The 19,448-nt window shown below is 36.7% G+C and overlaps 1 protein-coding gene across 1 annotated transcript in view; it reads right to left on the reverse strand.

The window, feature by feature from the left end:
• PATJ (PATJ crumbs cell polarity complex component) overlaps window positions 1–19,448 on the reverse strand; it is a 165,357-nt gene that overhangs the window by 89,398 nt on the left and 56,511 nt on the right. The window contains 5 exon segments of the mRNA XM_032217300.1: window positions 623–755; window positions 2,274–2,352; window positions 2,686–3,081; window positions 3,571–3,687; window positions 8,491–8,700. Coding sequence (XP_032073191.1) covers window positions 623–755; window positions 2,274–2,352; window positions 2,686–3,081; window positions 3,571–3,687; window positions 8,491–8,700 — 935 coding nt within the window.

The raw sequence follows: 19,448 nt of genomic DNA on the forward strand, positions 1-19,448 counted from the left end.
ATACAATCTATTTCTACAGAAAGGAAGGTAATTAAGTGCAGTTGGTATGTTTCAGTGTTGTAGCAAGACAAGATTCTATCATCATGATCATCACTACCATCGTTAGCTATAAGAAGTAGAAGAAAAATAGAAATTAGTTGATGGCTTCTCATGCAGGCTGGGGAATTTTGGGAGTTGAAGCCCTCATATCCTAAAGTTGCTAAGGTAGAGAAACACTGATCTAGTCCATGTTGCATGATGTTTAAAAAGTTATATGTGATACCTATTGGTATTTATGTGAGAAACCAATGGAACATCCCAAGGCTTTAGACTTACAAGTTTTTAAAAAATATCCTGGTAAAAATAATGGCAAACCACCTTCATATTTTGGTCAAGACAGCAACATGGATTTGGGCTTAACTTGAAAGAACTCTATCTTGTAACACCTTTGACCCTAATAGATTAATAACCTACCTTTGCCTCCAATAGGTACTTAGTGAATTGGATAATGTATTAAAACTCTAATTATTGTCAACTCATTGCTGATTTCTCATAATAAACAAGAGAAAATAGTTCTTTCTCTTATTTCTTTTCAAGTAAATCAAAGTTACCAACATATTTTTAGACAAGCATCACTTCATACCTGGACAGCACTACCCTACATAGGGCAGAATCTTGGGAGCTGGACGGATCAATATCTTCATTTTTTATTTTATATTTCTCATGATCAACATCACTGCATAAATCTTCTTTAGGGTCACCTTGGTTTGCAATACCTTAGAAGAGGAGATTTGTTATTATTTTCTGCTCTCAGATGCACTTATTTAAGACTAAGAGTAATCATAGACAACCTTTTCTAAAAGGACTATTCAGTAATAAGCTCTTTTCAGGCATTTAAGGGGAATTGAAATGAGAAGAGAGTGGGACTAGACATACAGCATGCCTTTGCACATCCAATGAAGTGGTTTGAAAGGGAACAGTGTTCACTTGAACTGCTCTCCTCTATCCTCCAGTCATAGAAAATCAGGCCGTCCATTGTGATAAGAACAGCACTTGTCTTCAATTAAATTCAAGGTTCATCTCCCCTATAGACTTTCCAAGAGAAAGCACAAAGAGACAGGCAGAAAACCTTCATATTCTAGTACTTATTGCATTATACCAAGAATTCTTAAAATAATTGAATTGAGGATGTGTACAGAATGAGAACTGCACACACAATCTAACTTGAGCCAACAATTGGCATCATAAATAAAGGATTAAATGGGGTAAGCGGAAGCTAAATATTAATAAACAGAACCATTGTGGTTGAATATTTTCTCGTTCTAAAATGAAGGAAACTGGATGGGGTAGTACTTCCAGCCCACAGCCCTTCTTGAACAGTTGTAATATTTGGGAATATTTGGGAATCTTTTATTTTCCTGTATAACTTGTTCTTAGATAGGTTATCTAATATAGATGTGAGTGTGGATATATACATATATGTATGTGAATATCTATGTTTTCATACATGGTAGCCTCAATATATACTTTTTACTACTTGTCAATCTATTCTTGGGACTGTTCTAGATGCTACAAGCATTGCAGACGTCACTGGAAGATAGTCTGCTCTCCACAGTTTGAAGGTGTTGGTATTAGACATATAAGACCTTTAAAACTTCATAGAACAACTTCAATCACATTTGTCTTATAAGGTAAAGGTTCCTGACTCTAGGGGGCAGTGTTCATCTCCGTTTCAAAACCGAAGAGCTAGTGCTGTCCGAAGACGTCTCGGTGGTCATGTGGCCAGCATGACTAAATGCCGAAGGCCCACCACCAAAGTGGTTCCTATTTTTCTACTTGCATTTTTACATGCTTTCGAACTGCTGGGTTGGCAAAAGCTGGGACAAATAATGGGAGCTCGCTCCATTATGAGGAACTAGGTATTTGAACTGCTAAACTGCCAACCTTTCTGATCGACAAGCTCAGCATCTTAGTCACTGAGCCACCTCGTCCCCTGTCTTATAGGTAACTATAACTTGGGGGTAAACTGTCTCTGGCCATGTAATAGATTGTCAATTGGGACTTACGCAGATCCAGGTTTTCTCCACAATGACAAATCCTTATACATCTATTACACCCAAATTCTGAAATGTTTTAGGTATCTTTTGAGACCCACATTTACCCTTTTTTAAGATACCTGTTTTAGGTATCTTTTGAAACCCACATTTAGCCCTTTTCAAATACTAAACTCCCGCTCTTGATGTTTCACAGATAATTTTGGCTCAGAAATATATTTATTTATTCTGAATACTTACCATCCAACATAGGATTCTCTTGGCTGTACTCCACTGAAACACCATGGAATAGTGAATTATTAGTACTCTTTTCTTCATTCTTCAGTAGAAAAATAAAGGCAATTCAGAATTGAAAGTCATTAGCTTAGCTGTATGCTATGAGAAACAAAGATGAGTTTAGCAGAAGCTGGTTTTAAAAACTGACATATCATTAATTAAACCCTGCTTTCCAAAATCTGTTATGAATTCTTTAAGTATTATGCTAATGGTATCTAGAGAAAGCACCTGAATATCCTTAATAATCTTTACACTATTTAGGTACTGGATTTTAAAGCACTATAATTAAGAGAATAGCAATAATTGCACTGAATATATGACATTCCAATACCATTCATTTATTCTTTACTTTCCATAAATATATATCAGTAAATACCTCTTCAGTATTAAGATCATTTGCAGGATTCAGTTCTACCATTTCAGTACAGTCTAATTCTTCAACCCAATGTCCTTCAGTTTCAACGTCCACCACAGGAGATGAGGGTATTTCCCTCATGTTTACTGACAGACCTCTTTCGTTATCTTGATCCATATCATACACTTCATCCACTAACATCTCTCGTTCTTCACCAAGCTGTTCTTCCATGGGCTTCAAAATCTCATGCATTTCCCAGGATTCCTGATCAACATCTGTTTCACTCTGCATAAGTTGAAACTGTCTCCCCAAATCCAAGGTTGGCTCATCAACAAGCTCTTCCAAGATGGGCTCATCAACAAGCTCTTCCAAGATGGGCTCATCAACAAGTTCTTCTTTAGATTCATTTCTGAAGCCCTACACAAAACATCAAACCAGAGCCAATTAGTAGCAGATAGAAGGATGGATGGATGGATGAATGGACAGACAGATAAGGTAGGTAGGTAGATAGGTAGGTAGGTAGGTAGGCAGGCAGGCAGGCAGGCAGGCAGGCAGGCAAAACATTTTCTTAGTTTTTTTTTAAAAAAAACATTAATTTAGAAACATAATTTCACACTAAAGAAATGAGGCTACCTACTGAAATTATCTTATACAATCATAGTGGCACTAGTCTACTAATGAACTTTCAAGTTGCCAACTTTTGCCAATATGAACAAACTTGTCCACTCCTGGAAGTTTACCTGGAGGAACATTCTTCCCATCGAGATTTACAGAGTGGCACATCTTAGGAAAGATCACAACTAATTCAAACAAATATTTAGTATATCTCAATTCAACTTTCATTCTGAAAAAGCCCTTTACATAAGACTAATGTTATTGTAACCAAAATTTAAATCAATAGAAAACCTTTGGAGCTGCAAGGAGGATTGATGACTGAATATTATCGATTGATTCTTGAGATACTGAACTTCTGTTAAGTCTCTCGGGTTCCACAGAAGACGTCCCATTATGTTTATTTTCTCCCTTAAAAAAGAAAGTCATTGTTCAGGAAAATATCAAACCCTAACTTTTTAAAAATAGAAGTCAAAGCAAGAAAGAGCTTGTGGACAAAGTAGCTTGTAGGGCAGGGATGGGCAACTATGACCCATTTACAACTTCAACTCCCAGAATTCCTGGGCCTGAGGCTACTGCAAAGAAGTACAGAAAGTAAAATGGAAAGTTAATACAGGTAGTCCTCAACTTAACAACAGTTCATTTAGTGACCATTCAAAGTTACAATGGCACTGACAAAACTGACTTATGGCCATTTTCAGTTACAACTTTTGCAGCATCCCGACGATCCTATGATCAAAAATCAAATGCTTGAAAACTGGTTCATATTTATAACCGTTACTGGACCAAGATAATGCAATCACCTTTTGCGACTTTCTGACAAATTGAAGTAAATGGCGAAGCCAGATTTATTTACTAACCAGATTATTAATTTATCAACTGCAGTGATTCACTTAACAACTGAGATAAGAAATGTTGTAAAATGGGGCAAAATTCATTTAACAACAGAAATTTTGGGCTCAATTGTGGTCCTAAGTCGAGGACTACCTGTAGACAGTGCTAAGAAGAAATATATAATACAGAAAATACAGAGAAATGTGAAAAAGAACTGCTAGATTCAATAACCCAACATTTGGACAGTATAAAATGTTATCTAAATCATTATGGTACACTAATTTATTTTGTCTACTTTAAATTACTTCTGCCCACAAATTCCTATGTTAATAAAGTTAACAGAAAAACAGCAGGGCAGTTTCCTAGCTCATCATTATCTGCACTTTCCACTGGCTTAAGCAGCATATTTTAGTAGAGTTTTAACTTTTTAATTAAATGTGTGGGACTAGTGAATTACCTAGGAATATCTAAGGCTATAAGAACTCCACAGCTAAGTTTTGATAATTAAATAAAAACCACTATGGACCCATGAAAGTACAACATAGTCTAAACAGCCTTATACTTTAAAACTTGCATAATATTTCCAATTTGCAATTATGTATCAAATGATACATAATCTTACTCATTTAAGATTATGATAAATTGTGGAAATGTACACGTTGCAAACATTGCAAATAAATGATTCGCAAATAAATGTAATAATTAAATAAAGTACAATCTGATAAAGGAGAATATTTGTAGTTCAGGTTTGGTCCTTGGTGCTCTCTGACCTTGTTGTCTTTTTGCAGATGTTTTATTAACCAAACTAGGTAACATCATCAATGCTAGTAAGGAGTATGTCAGCTCTCATTTTATATGCTAATGGTTTGCTCAGTCAACATTAGTGGAAGGGCGGTTTTGCTGATTCTTTGGTTAGGAGGGTTATTGTTAGCTTGTTTAGCAGTTCCTTGATTGGGGTATTGTTTACTTCTTGATTGTTGATCTGAAGTTAATCTTGGTGTTAATCTATCACTTCTAGGTGTTGTTGTTATTGTCTCTTTTGCACAATATGTAGATGTTGTTTACATTTGTGTGTCTATTGATGGCCAATTAGTTACAGTGCTAGCCTGCTAGGAATTCTCTAGCATTTTTGGATTAGGATAATCACTGTTTCCGAGTTAAACTTTAGTTAAGTCAGAGGTGGTATTCAGTCAGTTCTGACAGGTTCTGGAGAACTGGTAGCAGAAATTTTGAGTAATTCAGAGAACTGGCAAATAGGCTGGCCCTGCTCCCACTGTCTCCCAGCTGATCTTCTTTTGTTGCCCTGAACAGGAAAATAGAACTGGCAAGCAGGTTAGTGGGGTGGGGAGGGAATGGGGATTTTGCAGTAACCTTTTCCCAAGATTGGGGAGAGAATGGGGATTTTGCAGTATCCTTCCTCTTCCACGCCCACAGAAATTGTAGTAAAACATTTTTAATCCCACCACTGGGTTAAGCCTATCTATATGTTGTGAAAGTAAAGAGTTTTCATTGTGTTTTCTGACCGTTATGGTAGATGATGTTCATGGATGCATTCTATGAGGTGCCTGTTGCAGTCTTTATATTGTATGCTGTAGATGACTCTTTTTAATTCTGGAGCTGCTGGATCATTTGGACTCCTCGAAGTACAAACCATTCTATAACCTATCATACTCTGATTATTATACAGTTTGTACATGTTATAAATAAATGTGTATTTTCTTTTAAAACTATATCAAAAATAATTAATTGCCTAACACTTTTAGGAAAATAAAAATGCCCCTTCTCTATAGGTTTTAAGTAATTTTTCTGGCTATAAGCCTGTAGTAAAAACTTGATTTGATTTAGCTAGCCAAAAGCAGTTGACTTAATATCTTGTTTTGCCAATATAAAGACTAACATATTTCTTTTTATTATTGTTTTTTCCAGACCCTACGGTCTTAGGGTATGGTCATCTATAGAGTTTGCTGTTTGTCTTAGAATGCTAGATAAAATCATACCTTTTATTAATTAGAATGCTACATAATAAAGCATTATTTATTCAGAATACTTTATTCTGAATAATAAAGCATTCTGAAAGTTATATTGCATCTAATGGCCAGTATATTCAGCCTGTACATTCCTCCTTGAAACTATTTTAAAATCCTAGACAATAGACAAATGATTTTGATACATCTAGGCTCATGAAAAGTTCTGAAGAACTTGCACATTTTTTGCAGCATTACACATTTTGTACACTTATACCGTATATACTCGAGTATAGGCCGACTCGAATATAAGCCGAGGCACCTAATTTTACCACAAAAAACCTGGAAAAGTTATTGACTCGAGTATAAGCCTAGGGTGGGAAATGCAGCAGCTACCGGTAAATTTCAAAAATAAAAATAGATACCAATAATGTTTTTGAATATTTATTTCAAAGAAAAACAGTAAACTAGCGGTGTATTCAATGAAATACTTCACTCACCTCATGATGCTGATGTCCCGCTGTGATGATGATGTCCCGTGCAGCCGCGGGAGCGATGTCCCGCCTCCTATGACACACGGCACAGTGATTCCTATCATTGGATCATTGTACCAGAGGAGGTGGGACATCGCTATGTGGCTGCTTGCCATAACAAGGAGGAGGTGGGACATCGTTGCAGAGCGGCAGGAGGGGGAGGAAGGGGAATCGTAAGACAGCCCTGCATTACATTAGAACGTGAGGAGGGGGGATGGTGCGGTGCGCGCTGCGCGGCAAACTGACACAGAGGGAGGGGAAACTCACAGGGGCACTGGGCCATTCACGAGTGTCACCCAGTGGCATGGCCCCACCCCTTTTTCTCCTCCATTTCGGGCAAATTTTTCACTGACTCGAGTATAAGCCGAGGCGGCTTTTTTCAGCCCAAAAAGTAGGCTGAAAAACTAGGCTTATACTCGAGTATATACAGTATGTGCAATGAATATTCTTAATCTTGTACACATATATGAACAGAGAGCTTATGAAACATCAGGCATGATGTATGCAACACAAGAATAGATTATCAACAAAGGACAAGGATTATCAATGCAGTTTCCCAAAAAGGCAGAATTTTAATTTTATTTAAATCACAGTAGTGTAAGGTAAAAGTAATAGTGTCCCATATCAGTTGTATCCAAGTTTAGGTGACAGAACTCATCTCTGTTTCTTAGCCAAGGGAGTCAACGTTTCCTGAAGACCCTTTTCCTTGATCATGTGCACGGAATGCTGTTACCTTCCCACTAAAGTGCTACCTATTTATCTACTTGCATTTTCATACTCTTCGAACTGCTATGTGGGCAGGAGCTGGGGCAAATAATAGAGGTTCATCCCATTGCACAGCACTAAAGTCTCAAACCCTTGTGGGCATCCGTTGAGCCATCACTCTCTCAACAGTAGTATAGATTACTGCAAACAGAAACCTCTCAACAGTTGCATTCACTCCAGAGGTGGGTTCCTACCAGTTTGCTCCTATTCAGTAGAACCGGTTCATCAAATCTACTGAACCGGTTAGAAGAGGTTCCACCAGTGGACCTGGAAAGCAGGCCACACCTACAGAAGAGGTTCCAAAAATTTTTGAAACCCACCACTGGTCCTTGGATATGATTATTCTACACTACCATGCTCATATTTATAAAACTCAGTGCCTCTGTGAAAGGTAAGGATGACTACTGCGCTTGTGGTGCAATCAGAACATTGCATGTGTTGAAGTTGTTTTAATGCAAACCAAAGATGCCTTTTAAAAAACAAGTTTACATCATATTCTTATGCATGCCAGTGCTGTGTGTGAGGTAATTTAAGGTGGTTCTGACAAGTGTCGTCGGCATCTTCATATCCAGTCACATGGGCAGCAAGCCACTCCCATCCAGTCACATGGGCGGCAAGTCACTCCCACAAAGGAGGCCACACCCACAGAGTAGGTTCGAACAATTTTTGAAACCCACCACTGATTCACTCTTTTCTTTTCTCTTCATTCCACAATGTTAATTGCCTCTAGTGTGATCTCCAATGTTTTATTAAATGGCTGCTACTGGTTTTGTTCTATAAAATACAATTTTAATCCCACTGTAAATGTACATCTTTGATTTAAGTGATACAAAACTATTTCAAGAATCCATTAAGGTAAAACACCGGGATATAAATTTGAACTAAAAAGGAGATAAAAAAGGAGACTGTCATTTCTCCAAGACAAAATGTTCCTGTTTTTGTAGCATACAACATCTGGACCTCCAATCATGGCAAAACTCAGAAAGAAGATAAATCATCAAAGTATTTATGGCAAATATATTTTGCTTCCATTAAAATCCTGGTGACTTTCTCTCAAGTGTTAACCATTACTGAACAGGAAAATGTATGTTATAAAACATAAATTTAATGTCACTTACCACCAAAGGTTTGCAGATTCCAAGATGAACTTCACCACGTGGTACAGATTTTAGAACTTCTACAGCTTCTTCTAGACCAATATTATGCAAATACACACCATTTACAGAGACTAAGCGGTCACCAGGGAAGAGTGCAGCAGCACGTTCAGCCACTCCACATGGGACAAGGGAACTGATCACAAATGCAGCCTTTGTTGGATCTAAGGGATCCTGAAAAACAAGCAAGATGATGAAAAATATTTTTGTAGAAATGTCATTTCAACTTTCTAGCTATATATGTTCACTCATCTGCAAAATATGCTGCTACTACATTATCTTGTGCTATAAAGTTATAAAAACATAAAAATTGCACCAAGCCAGAAGACGTAGTCATGTCACGATGTCACAACATGCGATCTCGATACTCCGAGACTTCCGCTGATACTTTTGCCGCTGGACGGTCCATTGAGACCTAGACCATCCCGTAGAGATGGTGATCAGGAAGATGAAGCCTTGCTGGTCTCAAGCCGGTAGTAAACAGGCAGCCCCCAGGCTGATTAAATTGGGACACCCCCGGAAGGAAGGAAATGAAAAGATAAAGTGAGTCCATCTGGTGAGGTATTTTTTCTATCTTGCGAAAGACTGCCCAAAGAAATTTTTTGTTAAAGCCCAATTAGATCCTTAAGCAAAAGAAATGAGTGGTGAAATTAACTTATATGGGATTGTTTTGGAAAGCTTTTTTTTCTTTGTAACTATTCTTTGTGGATTGAAATGCTCACAACGTTTCTCATTTCTCCTCTTAAAGTGAACGGATTGATTTTTTTCTTCTGCTTCTTTATTTTTTGACTTCTGGATTAAAATCTTCCTTCTTATTTTACCAATTCTTCCTATTGTTATTAAATTTCACTAAAAGAAATCTAAAGAACTTTGTTTCCTTTAAGCCAGAGGTAAATATTAGAAAGTGAAAAGTAGCACACTGCCACTTGGAGGGCAAAGGCTGGGGTTTTTGAAACAACGTATCTCTTCTCTTTCCTTCTTTGATTTCACTGACTTTGTAGCTGAAGGGTTTGCAACTTGTTTACAGAAACTGATAAAGAGCCAACGGCATGAATTGTTTTCACAAGTGTCTTTGAGAACTATTTTGGCAGGGGAAAGATGGCGGGGGGAACAGAACCCTTCTCCTTTGAAGAGCATAAAAGAACTTGTGTTCAAGTCAATTTAAAATAAAAAAAATAAAAGAGGCCTGGAAGGCTAGAGTAGCAGTGGCTATTAGTTTTTTTTATTTCTTTCTTCTTTTTTGGAAACATGGATCAATATTCAGATGAGGAAACCTTAAAATCCCAAATTATCTTGGCTGGAATTCAAAATCTATTGGAAGGATATGGGAGAATTTAGAAGAAGTTGGAAAGACTAGTCTTCCTCACAGCAAAAGATGATGGGATTAGAGGCCCCAAAATTAAAGGAGAGAATGAAGATATAGAAGATAAAAAGAAGACGATAGATGAATTTATTAATGGAGCAAATGTGGGTGAAAGTGGAAAGAAGGGAATATGGAAAAGGGAATTAGACAAATTGGAGCTCTACTCCAGATTCCAGGATACAGAAGAAAAAAATGGTAATGATGATGGACTTAAGAAGAGAATTTTTTTCAGAAGCAAGATTGACAACCAAAGACAAGCTAATTTTAGTAGCAGCTGGTGGGCAATGAGATTACCTGAGAGATCCCTCAAGCAACAAAGTGTGGAGAGAAGTCTATAAGAACCTTATAAAGGAGATAAAAAGAAGACTGACACTACAATTGGCAAGAGAGATAAGACTGTTTTGTTACTGGAAAGATACAGGTTGACAATGAAAGTTGATAATAAAAAAATAGTTGATTTTGGTGATCAATAAGTAGGAATTTAGTGACTCTTAGATTGTTTTAGATTGTTATCAAATGTTTATTCATTAACAAATAATTAACTATAATAACAATAATGAAATGATAATGGATACAGCTTAATGATATATACATGTACTGGCAAACTAGTAAAAGAAATTTGGATATAAATTGCAAATTGTGACTTAGGAAAAAGACTTATAAATTTTATTAATAAAATTTTATTTAGATCTTGTTATAAAGGTGTAAGATTTTGGGGGGGGGAGTCTGACAAGAGGAGATGGGACATAAATAGTAAATGATTTTAGCCAATTATAATAACAACAAGGAAATATCAATGGACATTGTTTAACAATATATACATGATATGGGAAGTCAGGGTGGGGGAAGGTTAGGGGCTTGGGGGGAGGGGGGGAGGGAGTGGAGTCTACTAAGTTGGAGGGATGTTGGATGATTGTACATGTATACTGTTATTTTTTTCTTTGTTAAGTATATTGAAATGGAATTATAAATACCATCAACACAGAAGGGATTTTGCTCAGATGCCGAAACATATTAAGTGAATCAGAGGAAAAGTGGGAAGTAGAGGAGAGAATAAAGATAGAAAGAGAGGGATAGGAGGGAGGGTGAAGGGGGAAGATGAGGTGTATAAGGAGGAGTGGTAAGGGGAGAGAGTAGAAAGAGAAAGGAGGAGGAAATAGAGTAGTATGGAAGCGGAAATACACCAACGAAAGGAAGAGTGGGAAGTAGAAGGGAGAAGGAAAGTGGGAAGGGAGGGATAGGAGAGAGGGTAAGGGGGGAAGATGAGGAGGATGAGGATAAGGAGGAGTGGAATGTAGAGAGAGGAGAAGGAGAAAGGAAGGGGAAATAGAGTAGGAAAGGAAGAGGGAGGGAAGATAGGAAATAAGAGAGAGGTAGAAGAAAGAGGTGCATAGAGAGTAGAAGAGCTAATAATGGGTGTTAATCTTTTTGGGGCGTTGAGGACAAGAGGAACTGATGTAATCATTATTTAATACTATATGATATTGGCTATGTATAGTATACATGTGATTGTATGTTATGAAATGGAAATAAAAATATGTTTAAAAAAAACAATATATATATATGATATGATATTGGCAAAAGTAACTTGGATATAAATTCTAAACAGTGAGTTGGGGAAAGGGGGGGGGAGGTTTAGAAACTTTATTAATTGATGTTTACTTAAAAGATGTCATTAAGATGTAATGTTATTGGAGGATTTTTTTGAAATAGCTAATGAATGCCATTATGTGTCTTTAAGTATGAATGATTTGAGGTAAAAGCATGTTCAAATAATTGTAGTCAAATGAGAATTGTGGTACATTGATAGTAAGATATACAAAGATTTTTGATTTAAAGTGTATAATCTAATATGAACTATAAGCAATGATTGTGGAAGAAATGCACTAAAGTTATCTGTAACTAATCGACACACTTTCTACAAAATGTAATGAAGGATGATTTTTTTGTGTGTTTTTGTTCAATTAAAATAAAAAAAAACTTTTCAAAAAAAAAGTGCACCAAGCCAAATTTTTCAAAAATGGATGTTAAGGAAGGAGGAAAGGGCTGGCATAAGACTGCCAAAATGTGCTTGAATTGGTAAATGTTACATCAAATTGAACTGAACATGATACAACAGCTTAATAAAGTAGTAGTAGAATATGATGATGATTAGGCCACAGTATAACAGTTCAAGTATTTAGAGCAGGGGTGTCAAACTCAAGGCCTGGGGGCTGGATTCGGCCTGTGGGGTGCTTAGATTTGGCCCACAGAGCTGTCCTGGAAATAGTGAAGGACTGTCCGCGGTGCCTCTGCCAGCGAAAATGGAGATTTGGAGGGCCGTATGCAGTCCTTCCAAGTTCTAATTTCACTGGCAGATGGTTACAGGAAGCTGTCACAGCTGAAAATGGAGCTTGGGAGCCTGTTTTCGCTGGCAGAATGCTCGGACCACCAGAGGCACCCCCGACACGAGTGACATCATGCTGACCATGCCCATCCTCGCCATGTCCACTCCGTCCCACAAAGGTCAAACATAACCCTGATGCGGCCCTCAATGAAATCGAGTTTGACACCCCTGATTTAGAGGATTACTCATAATAGTTATCTAACTCAGACTTATTGAGTACTACAGTCTTCCAATTTTTATATATCTTCATTCTGACACTGACACATAAATGCTGAGAATTTTCTAGCACTTTCTAGCTAAAATATAAAGAAAGCAAAGTAGTGATTACATGATATAGAAACATGCAATCTGAATGCACTGTAAATTCATATTTTATCCTTATTTCACGGAACTGCTCTCTTACATCAGAACAAGAGATTTTAGGTCAAGAGACTTTAAAAGCCTTTATTAAAATAATAAAAGAACCAGCTTTATTCCCATTTCAGTTATTTAAAGTGAACAGAAGCAGCTGAGGTCTTAACTATTCAAAGTGACCTTCTACCGCAAAGAACAAAACAGATGCTAGGCCTGGCAATTTGGATGGATATAAAGAGCTTATGTTCTTTTTCTTTTTATATGCTGCCTGTTGATTTTCATAACCCAATGATTTTCATTAGTGACAATTATTGTCAAATGGCAGGGAAAGAAAGTGAACCAGTCATCCTTCTTCAGCTTGCTAACATCAGAAAAAATGGTTACACACCATTTTGGAGGGTGTTGCTTTGTATTCTGGTCACTGTGGTTCAATTTAGTTTTAGCATTCTGGTGATTGCTGTTGTTCAGGAGCAGCTTGTTCCTCTTCTGTTGTCTTACCCAAACCCAATTGAGTTTGTAACCATTCTTTTAAATCTACCATTAGGGCACTAGAGAAATGTGTTGGTTTAGTGTGCATATTGCCATCCTTCCAGTAAATATGAAGCAGCAACAAATGTAAATGAATATCCAAGAGTCTTAATTGGCCCCTATTATGATCCCATTTTGGCATCCTGCTAATATCTTATTCTTTCAATACCTCTCTCTCTATCCATCTATCTATCTATGTATTATCTATTTATTTATCATCTATCTATCTATCTATCTATCTATCTATCTATCTATCTATCATCTATCTATGAATCTGATTTCATTCACTGATAATGAGTTTGTCTTGATAGTCTTGATGTTTCCCTTGATATTTTTTTATTTAAGATGAAGATCTGAACCATTTTGAGAATTGGAATATGCAAAAGCAATTACTTTATTATATGTGTATGTCACCTTTCCTTCAGAAAATCATGCTTTTCCCCCTCCAATTTTCTCCAATAAAATAATGCTGTAAATCAGCCTGAGTTGAAAACAATTTTACCAAAGCAACCCAAGGAGGTGATGATTGAAGATAGGCATAGATTCCACTACTATTATAAGCAGTGGAATCAGATTATGGGCTAATTTAGCTCCAAATTGTTAACACTGACCTAGGACTAGACATTTTCCCCCATTCCCAGAGAAGTGCAGAACTGTAAGCCTACAATATCAGGGTTGCAAACATCCAGATCATCACTAGACATATAGAAAAGTCTGATTTATTCACTCCAGATAGGATTGGTTAGTCACTTCCTAATTCTTAGTCTAACATCCTCTCTGCAAATCACATGCCCTTTCACTGAGGTATGCTGCTCTTCGTCTATAGCATGGGTGGACAATTAATTTTCTCAAAGTTCCACATGATAAACTGGGACTGTTGTAGAAGGCCGCTAATGCTATGTCCCCACTGTCACCACATTGCCAACACTCCTCCCCTCACATGATGACCCACCCCTGCCATCAATGCCTCACCCCCTTCCAATGATGATGCCCTACCTCCCACCAATGCTGCAGATCAGACTAGAACCGCCTACTGGCTAGATGTAGTCTGCGACCTACAAAATCCCCAGATATGATCTATGGAGTGGCCTCTGCAAAGATCTCACAGAAGATCTCTCATGGAGATAATATTTAATTTCCATCTTGCAATATTTTTTCTTTAATCCATATTTTTACTGACCTTGTTACTATTTTACTGAGGTGATTATGGTGCTATCAGAGTACTTGTGATTGTTCAGATCCGACCATTTATTTTCAGAAGCAAAGACAGGAAATTCCTTGTGATTGGAGAAGAATAGGAAATGCCGCATTCAAACCAAGGATCCTGAATGTGGAATTCCAGATTGCACGTAGAGAATAAGGAATATGCTGAGTTAGGAAGCCAATTGAATAATGTCTAACCCAGTTAGGTGCTTTTGATTAACTGTACCTAAATAGTGCAGAGCTTTTATGCTACTATGTGTTAATATTTTACCGTCAGCAATTTTCGAGGGCAGATTTAAGAAGTGTTCTTATGCCAAAAGGTTATGCGGCTGTAATGATGGAACAGTCAAACCACTGGCCCATGTCTTATTATACTGTTTTCTATAGAGACTCGCACAACAGTTTAATAATGACTCTCATCACTCTTTTTCTGGATGATTAGATGAATTTTATGTACATCAACAGAAAACACCCCTTTAAATGCTTTGTAGAGTTCTATGTGTTACTGTTTGCAATACTAGTCAGTTACCATAATAATATAATTTATTTAGTCTATTGAAAATGGAAAATTTCCTTATGTCACTATATCTAGGATGGGTGCAAAATAATAATAATAATCCATAGTTGAAGGACTAATTTCTTTTGTTAGCTACAAACTGCTTCCACAGTGACCACTCTAGGAGTCGATAAAAGTGCTCTGGTACTTTTATAAGCATAATATTAATAAGATGATCTTTTTACATGTCAGTAATTTTATTTCAGTCATTGACCAGCAAACCTTTTTGTACAAGCTACTAAAAATTATTAATACAAGATAGTCAAAGAATTTCAAATGTTCAACTAGCAAGCTTTGACAAGACAAAACCAATTATCTTCAAGTAGAGGGAGCTCTTGTACAGGAAGAGAAGCTACAAAAGAGAAAATTAATGCAGAAATAGCTTTTAATGCTACAGAGAAGAACCGGTTGTCACCAAAACAGCTGAATGGCAACTGCGCTGAAGGGAAAGTGACACTCCAAAAACTAAATGATAATTGAACAAATAATAGAACCAGAAACCACATTTGTGTTCAAAGACTTTGGGAATTGTTAGTCGTTTCTTCATAAACTGTTTAGGTTACAAAAAGGGCCTTATCTGTTTATAAATTTATTTTAAAAATTTATGACTCCTGTTCAATTTTGGGATGCCAAGTGATTCACATCATCTAAAATTCCATTTAAAATTCAATACACCGATTAAAAATATTCAAAACTAACAGCATTACAAATATCCTCTAACTTAAAATGCTTCTGTAATAGAGATGCTTGACGCCCTTTTCTAAGTTTTTAAAATGTGAGTCCAGTCTCAATCCAGGTTGTCCTGTAACATAGGTCCGATCACAAACAAAGTAGAGGTAGAAGCAGAAGGATCTTGATGCTTCTATAGCAGGATCAGCAAAAGGGGCAATTATTTACTGTAGTAAATGGTCTTTTATTTAATTTTGGTCTATCCCAGGGGTGAAATCAACTTACGTTCAGTACAATTTGCAAATGTGAGTGCACGTGTATGTGCAGAGTGTCAAAAACAGGATGTGATAACGTCTGGATAGCTGGGTGGAGTCTCTGCCACTGCTGGTTCGCCCGAACCGGATAGAACCAATCGAATTTCACCCCTGATCTATGCCATATATAACTACATACAATATGATGGTCTACTTGATTTGAACCCGTCAAGTTGGCTTCAAATCAGGTACAGCTGCTCCATCATTAGCCATGTCCCCCCTCCCCCATTACACATTGTGGACATTTTTGTGGTTCAAAAGCCACAAACTAAGGTTACAACTATGGCATATTCATAATAAAAACATTACCGCTATATTTTTTACTTGGTCCAATAGGATAACTACATTTGTGATTATCCGCAATTCATATTTTAGAAAAATTATCATTTTTAAACCCCCTTTGTTACTGAGATTGAAAGAAAAAAATCCCAGGAAATACTCGGTTAGTTTCTGATTTCCTAGCTTTACAGCATTTCAATGAACAAGAAATTGTAGGATTGTTTTTTTAAAGAAACAAACAAACCCTGAATGTTATTTTGCTCCTTTGTGCCTTCATGCCTAGGTCTAACTTTACTATTACAAAATCTCTCTAGATAAAACAACAAAAGAGTACAGAGCAGGTTAGGGGTACATTACCAAATGGTAAATATTTTTTATATTATTGTTAGCTCTGTAAGATAGACCAGACAAAGGAACAGACATTGCACACCTAAAGTTACCTCTGTGAGAAAAGTTATAACAATAGAATCTTGCTGGTCTGAATGTGCTTCCCTTCTTCCTTCTTCTACCTCCATGTGAATTGAGATGTCTGTATGTGTGTGTATTTGTATGGGTACATTCTGAGGCATTTTGGTAAATAATTTCCTTGTTTATCTGATTGTTGCTAATGGCTCTTCCACTGTCCTTCAAAGCCAACTACTACACTCACTACAATTACAGAAGGTGTATAACCAAAAGTTCAATCTTCCTTAATTTTCTCAGATGACACGGAATCATAATGGGTTTTTGTAGATACAAAATAGTTGTCATCTGTATTAGCCAACAGAGGGCACTAAAAGACCAAGTGAACCAATTTTGCTATGCATAACATTTAACTTTGTTCAATCATTAAAAGAGGTTTTATTCTTAAATTGCCAAAAAATCTGGACTACAGATGAGTGGCACCAACATGCAATAAGACAAAACATGATTTGCCAGGCTGAAATACAAGTTAATGAAGGAAAGGAAGAATCCAAGGTGAGGCATGGGACAAGCAGTAGAGCTTCTATAGGAAAAGGGTAGAAGGGACTGAAAGGTGGAAAACATACTAGAGAGAAGAAACTGAGAAAGTTTAAAAAGTGAGAGGAACAAGTCTACTTCCAAAGGTTCAAGACTTCTAGTAAAGTTACATTAAACCAACCCAATGCAGGCTAATATCTGACAGGTATATATTTTGATTATATTGCATGTAAACCCTTGTCATGTTAAAGCAACAATCTCATGCGTTCTTTTAGAAGACGCATCATCAGTATAGATTCTTACAAAGCTTCAATCCTTCTGCAAGCCTCAGCAGAATACAAGTCCAAACCATTTATTCTGAAACTTCAAGTGTTCCTGAAAACATTTGTATTTACTTAACATTTTATTTTTAGGAACAAAAACAAGAGAATGCCACGGGTGAACTAGAGTTTGCTAGTTGCTTTCAGAAAAGATTGCCTCGGTAAGACTAGTGTTCTTAAATCTAAACTAAGACAAACATTGCAAACAGCACTTTCTGCAATACACCAATCCTAATCATGCATCTGATACTCTCAAAGTGAAAAAAAATATAGGAAAGTCTTCTCAGAACAAAATATTTCTTTCTAAACATGGACACACACAGAACACTATCATGTTGGAGATAGTATAATTTGTTTGTCTGTGTGTGTGTCAGATAACTAAAATCTGTACCTGTAGAGAAGTAGTGGTTAAGGCACTAAGCTAGAAATCAGATACTCTCTCTCAATCCAAGTCAATTCACAGAGATGTTGTGGAAAAAATAGGAAGGGAGGGGTATTAGATACTTTTGCTGCCTTGAGTTGTTCATTAAAATAAGGTAAGATATAAATTACATAAGTAAACACACAGCTTAGGTGGGAAGGTTTGTCTGTAGAGCATGGGTGTCAAACTCGCAATGTGATGTATCATGATTTTTTCCTCTTCACTAAGCCTCTTTAAACCGGGACGGGTGTGGCCAGCATGTAACACATCCAGCCCACGAGTTTGACATCCCTGCTGTAGCAGGTCTCTCAGATTGGTGGTTACCTAGAATTAGTATTCTAGTATTAAAACATTTATACATGAAAATAAAGATTTGACGAACTGTACTTGGCAATTTTACACCATCCAGAAAATAAAAAAAGTATAAGAGCTAATTGTAACCAACCCTAAATATCTAGCTCTTGGAAATTTAAAAGAAACAGGATGCATGTGTGCCTTATCATACATTTAGAATAACTACCCTCTTCCCAGTGAAGAGAATACAATATTTTAAAATAAAAATGTAAAATGTTGTTGAGTTATCACTATGACTTTGTCTGAGTCTTAAATTGTGTAAATTCATTCCAGCTGGAGGGCGTTTTTGGAACAGTAAAAGACAAACTTTGAAAAATAAAAGATGAGTATTTATCGATCTGCAATGAAGAACATAGCAATGTATTTCATAAAGCTCTGCTATACATCTGGCATTAATCTAGACTTCTGTTGCAGAAAACGTCAGTAAAGATCTAGAGAAAAAAAAATATAACACACAAAAAAAAGAAAAATAACTACAGGCAGAATTGGCAAAAGAATTGGTTCTTAACGTCACTCTGTTTAACACGCTGGCCTGAAAAATCCAGTTTCACTTATAGAATTGAAATAAAGCTCACTTTTGTTTTTATTGTTCAGTTTCAACCCAATAACTTAAACTAGATATGATCTTTGTGCTAAAGAAATGAAGCCATCGTAGGAGATAAACTGTACAGTAATTTTTCAGGACTATGAAAGTAAATCTTGATGGGATTGTTCAACCACAGGGGCTCTCAGAAATCATGTTTAATTTTTGAAAAAGCAACAGAAATATGAATGTTGCTATCTCAGATATTCAGATGCCACTGTAATCCTGTAAAAATTTATGCTGGTTTGCTATTGAACAGTGACTGCCAACTACAAATGCTTGCAAATTAAATCTAGCATTAGTTCCTCTGAAAGACTTGCGTATTTTAAGAACATAAATGTTTGTCAACATTAAAGCAAGCACAGGTAGGCCTCAATGTATGCTCACAATTGAGTCCAAAATTTCTGTTGCTAAGCAAGATAGCTGTTAAATGAGGCAGCAATTTTCCAAGCATTGCTGATTTGTGGCCGCTCTTCCGAGGGTTTCTAAAAATTAAAATTAAAGCCTCTAATGCTGAGAAGAGGCAACTGCAGGCAACAACATACTGTATGTCTGCACAGTCTGCATGAGGGAAGATATAGCCTGGGAGAGACATTTTGAACTTATGAAAAGACAGTTTCATGTTAGTTCTTTGGCCATTAGGGTGTGGACTC

Source organism: Thamnophis elegans, chromosome 5, assembly GCF_009769535.1.
Source record: "Thamnophis elegans isolate rThaEle1 chromosome 5, rThaEle1.pri, whole genome shotgun sequence".
Classification (NCBI taxonomy): Eukaryota; Metazoa; Chordata; class Lepidosauria; order Squamata; family Colubridae; genus Thamnophis; species Thamnophis elegans.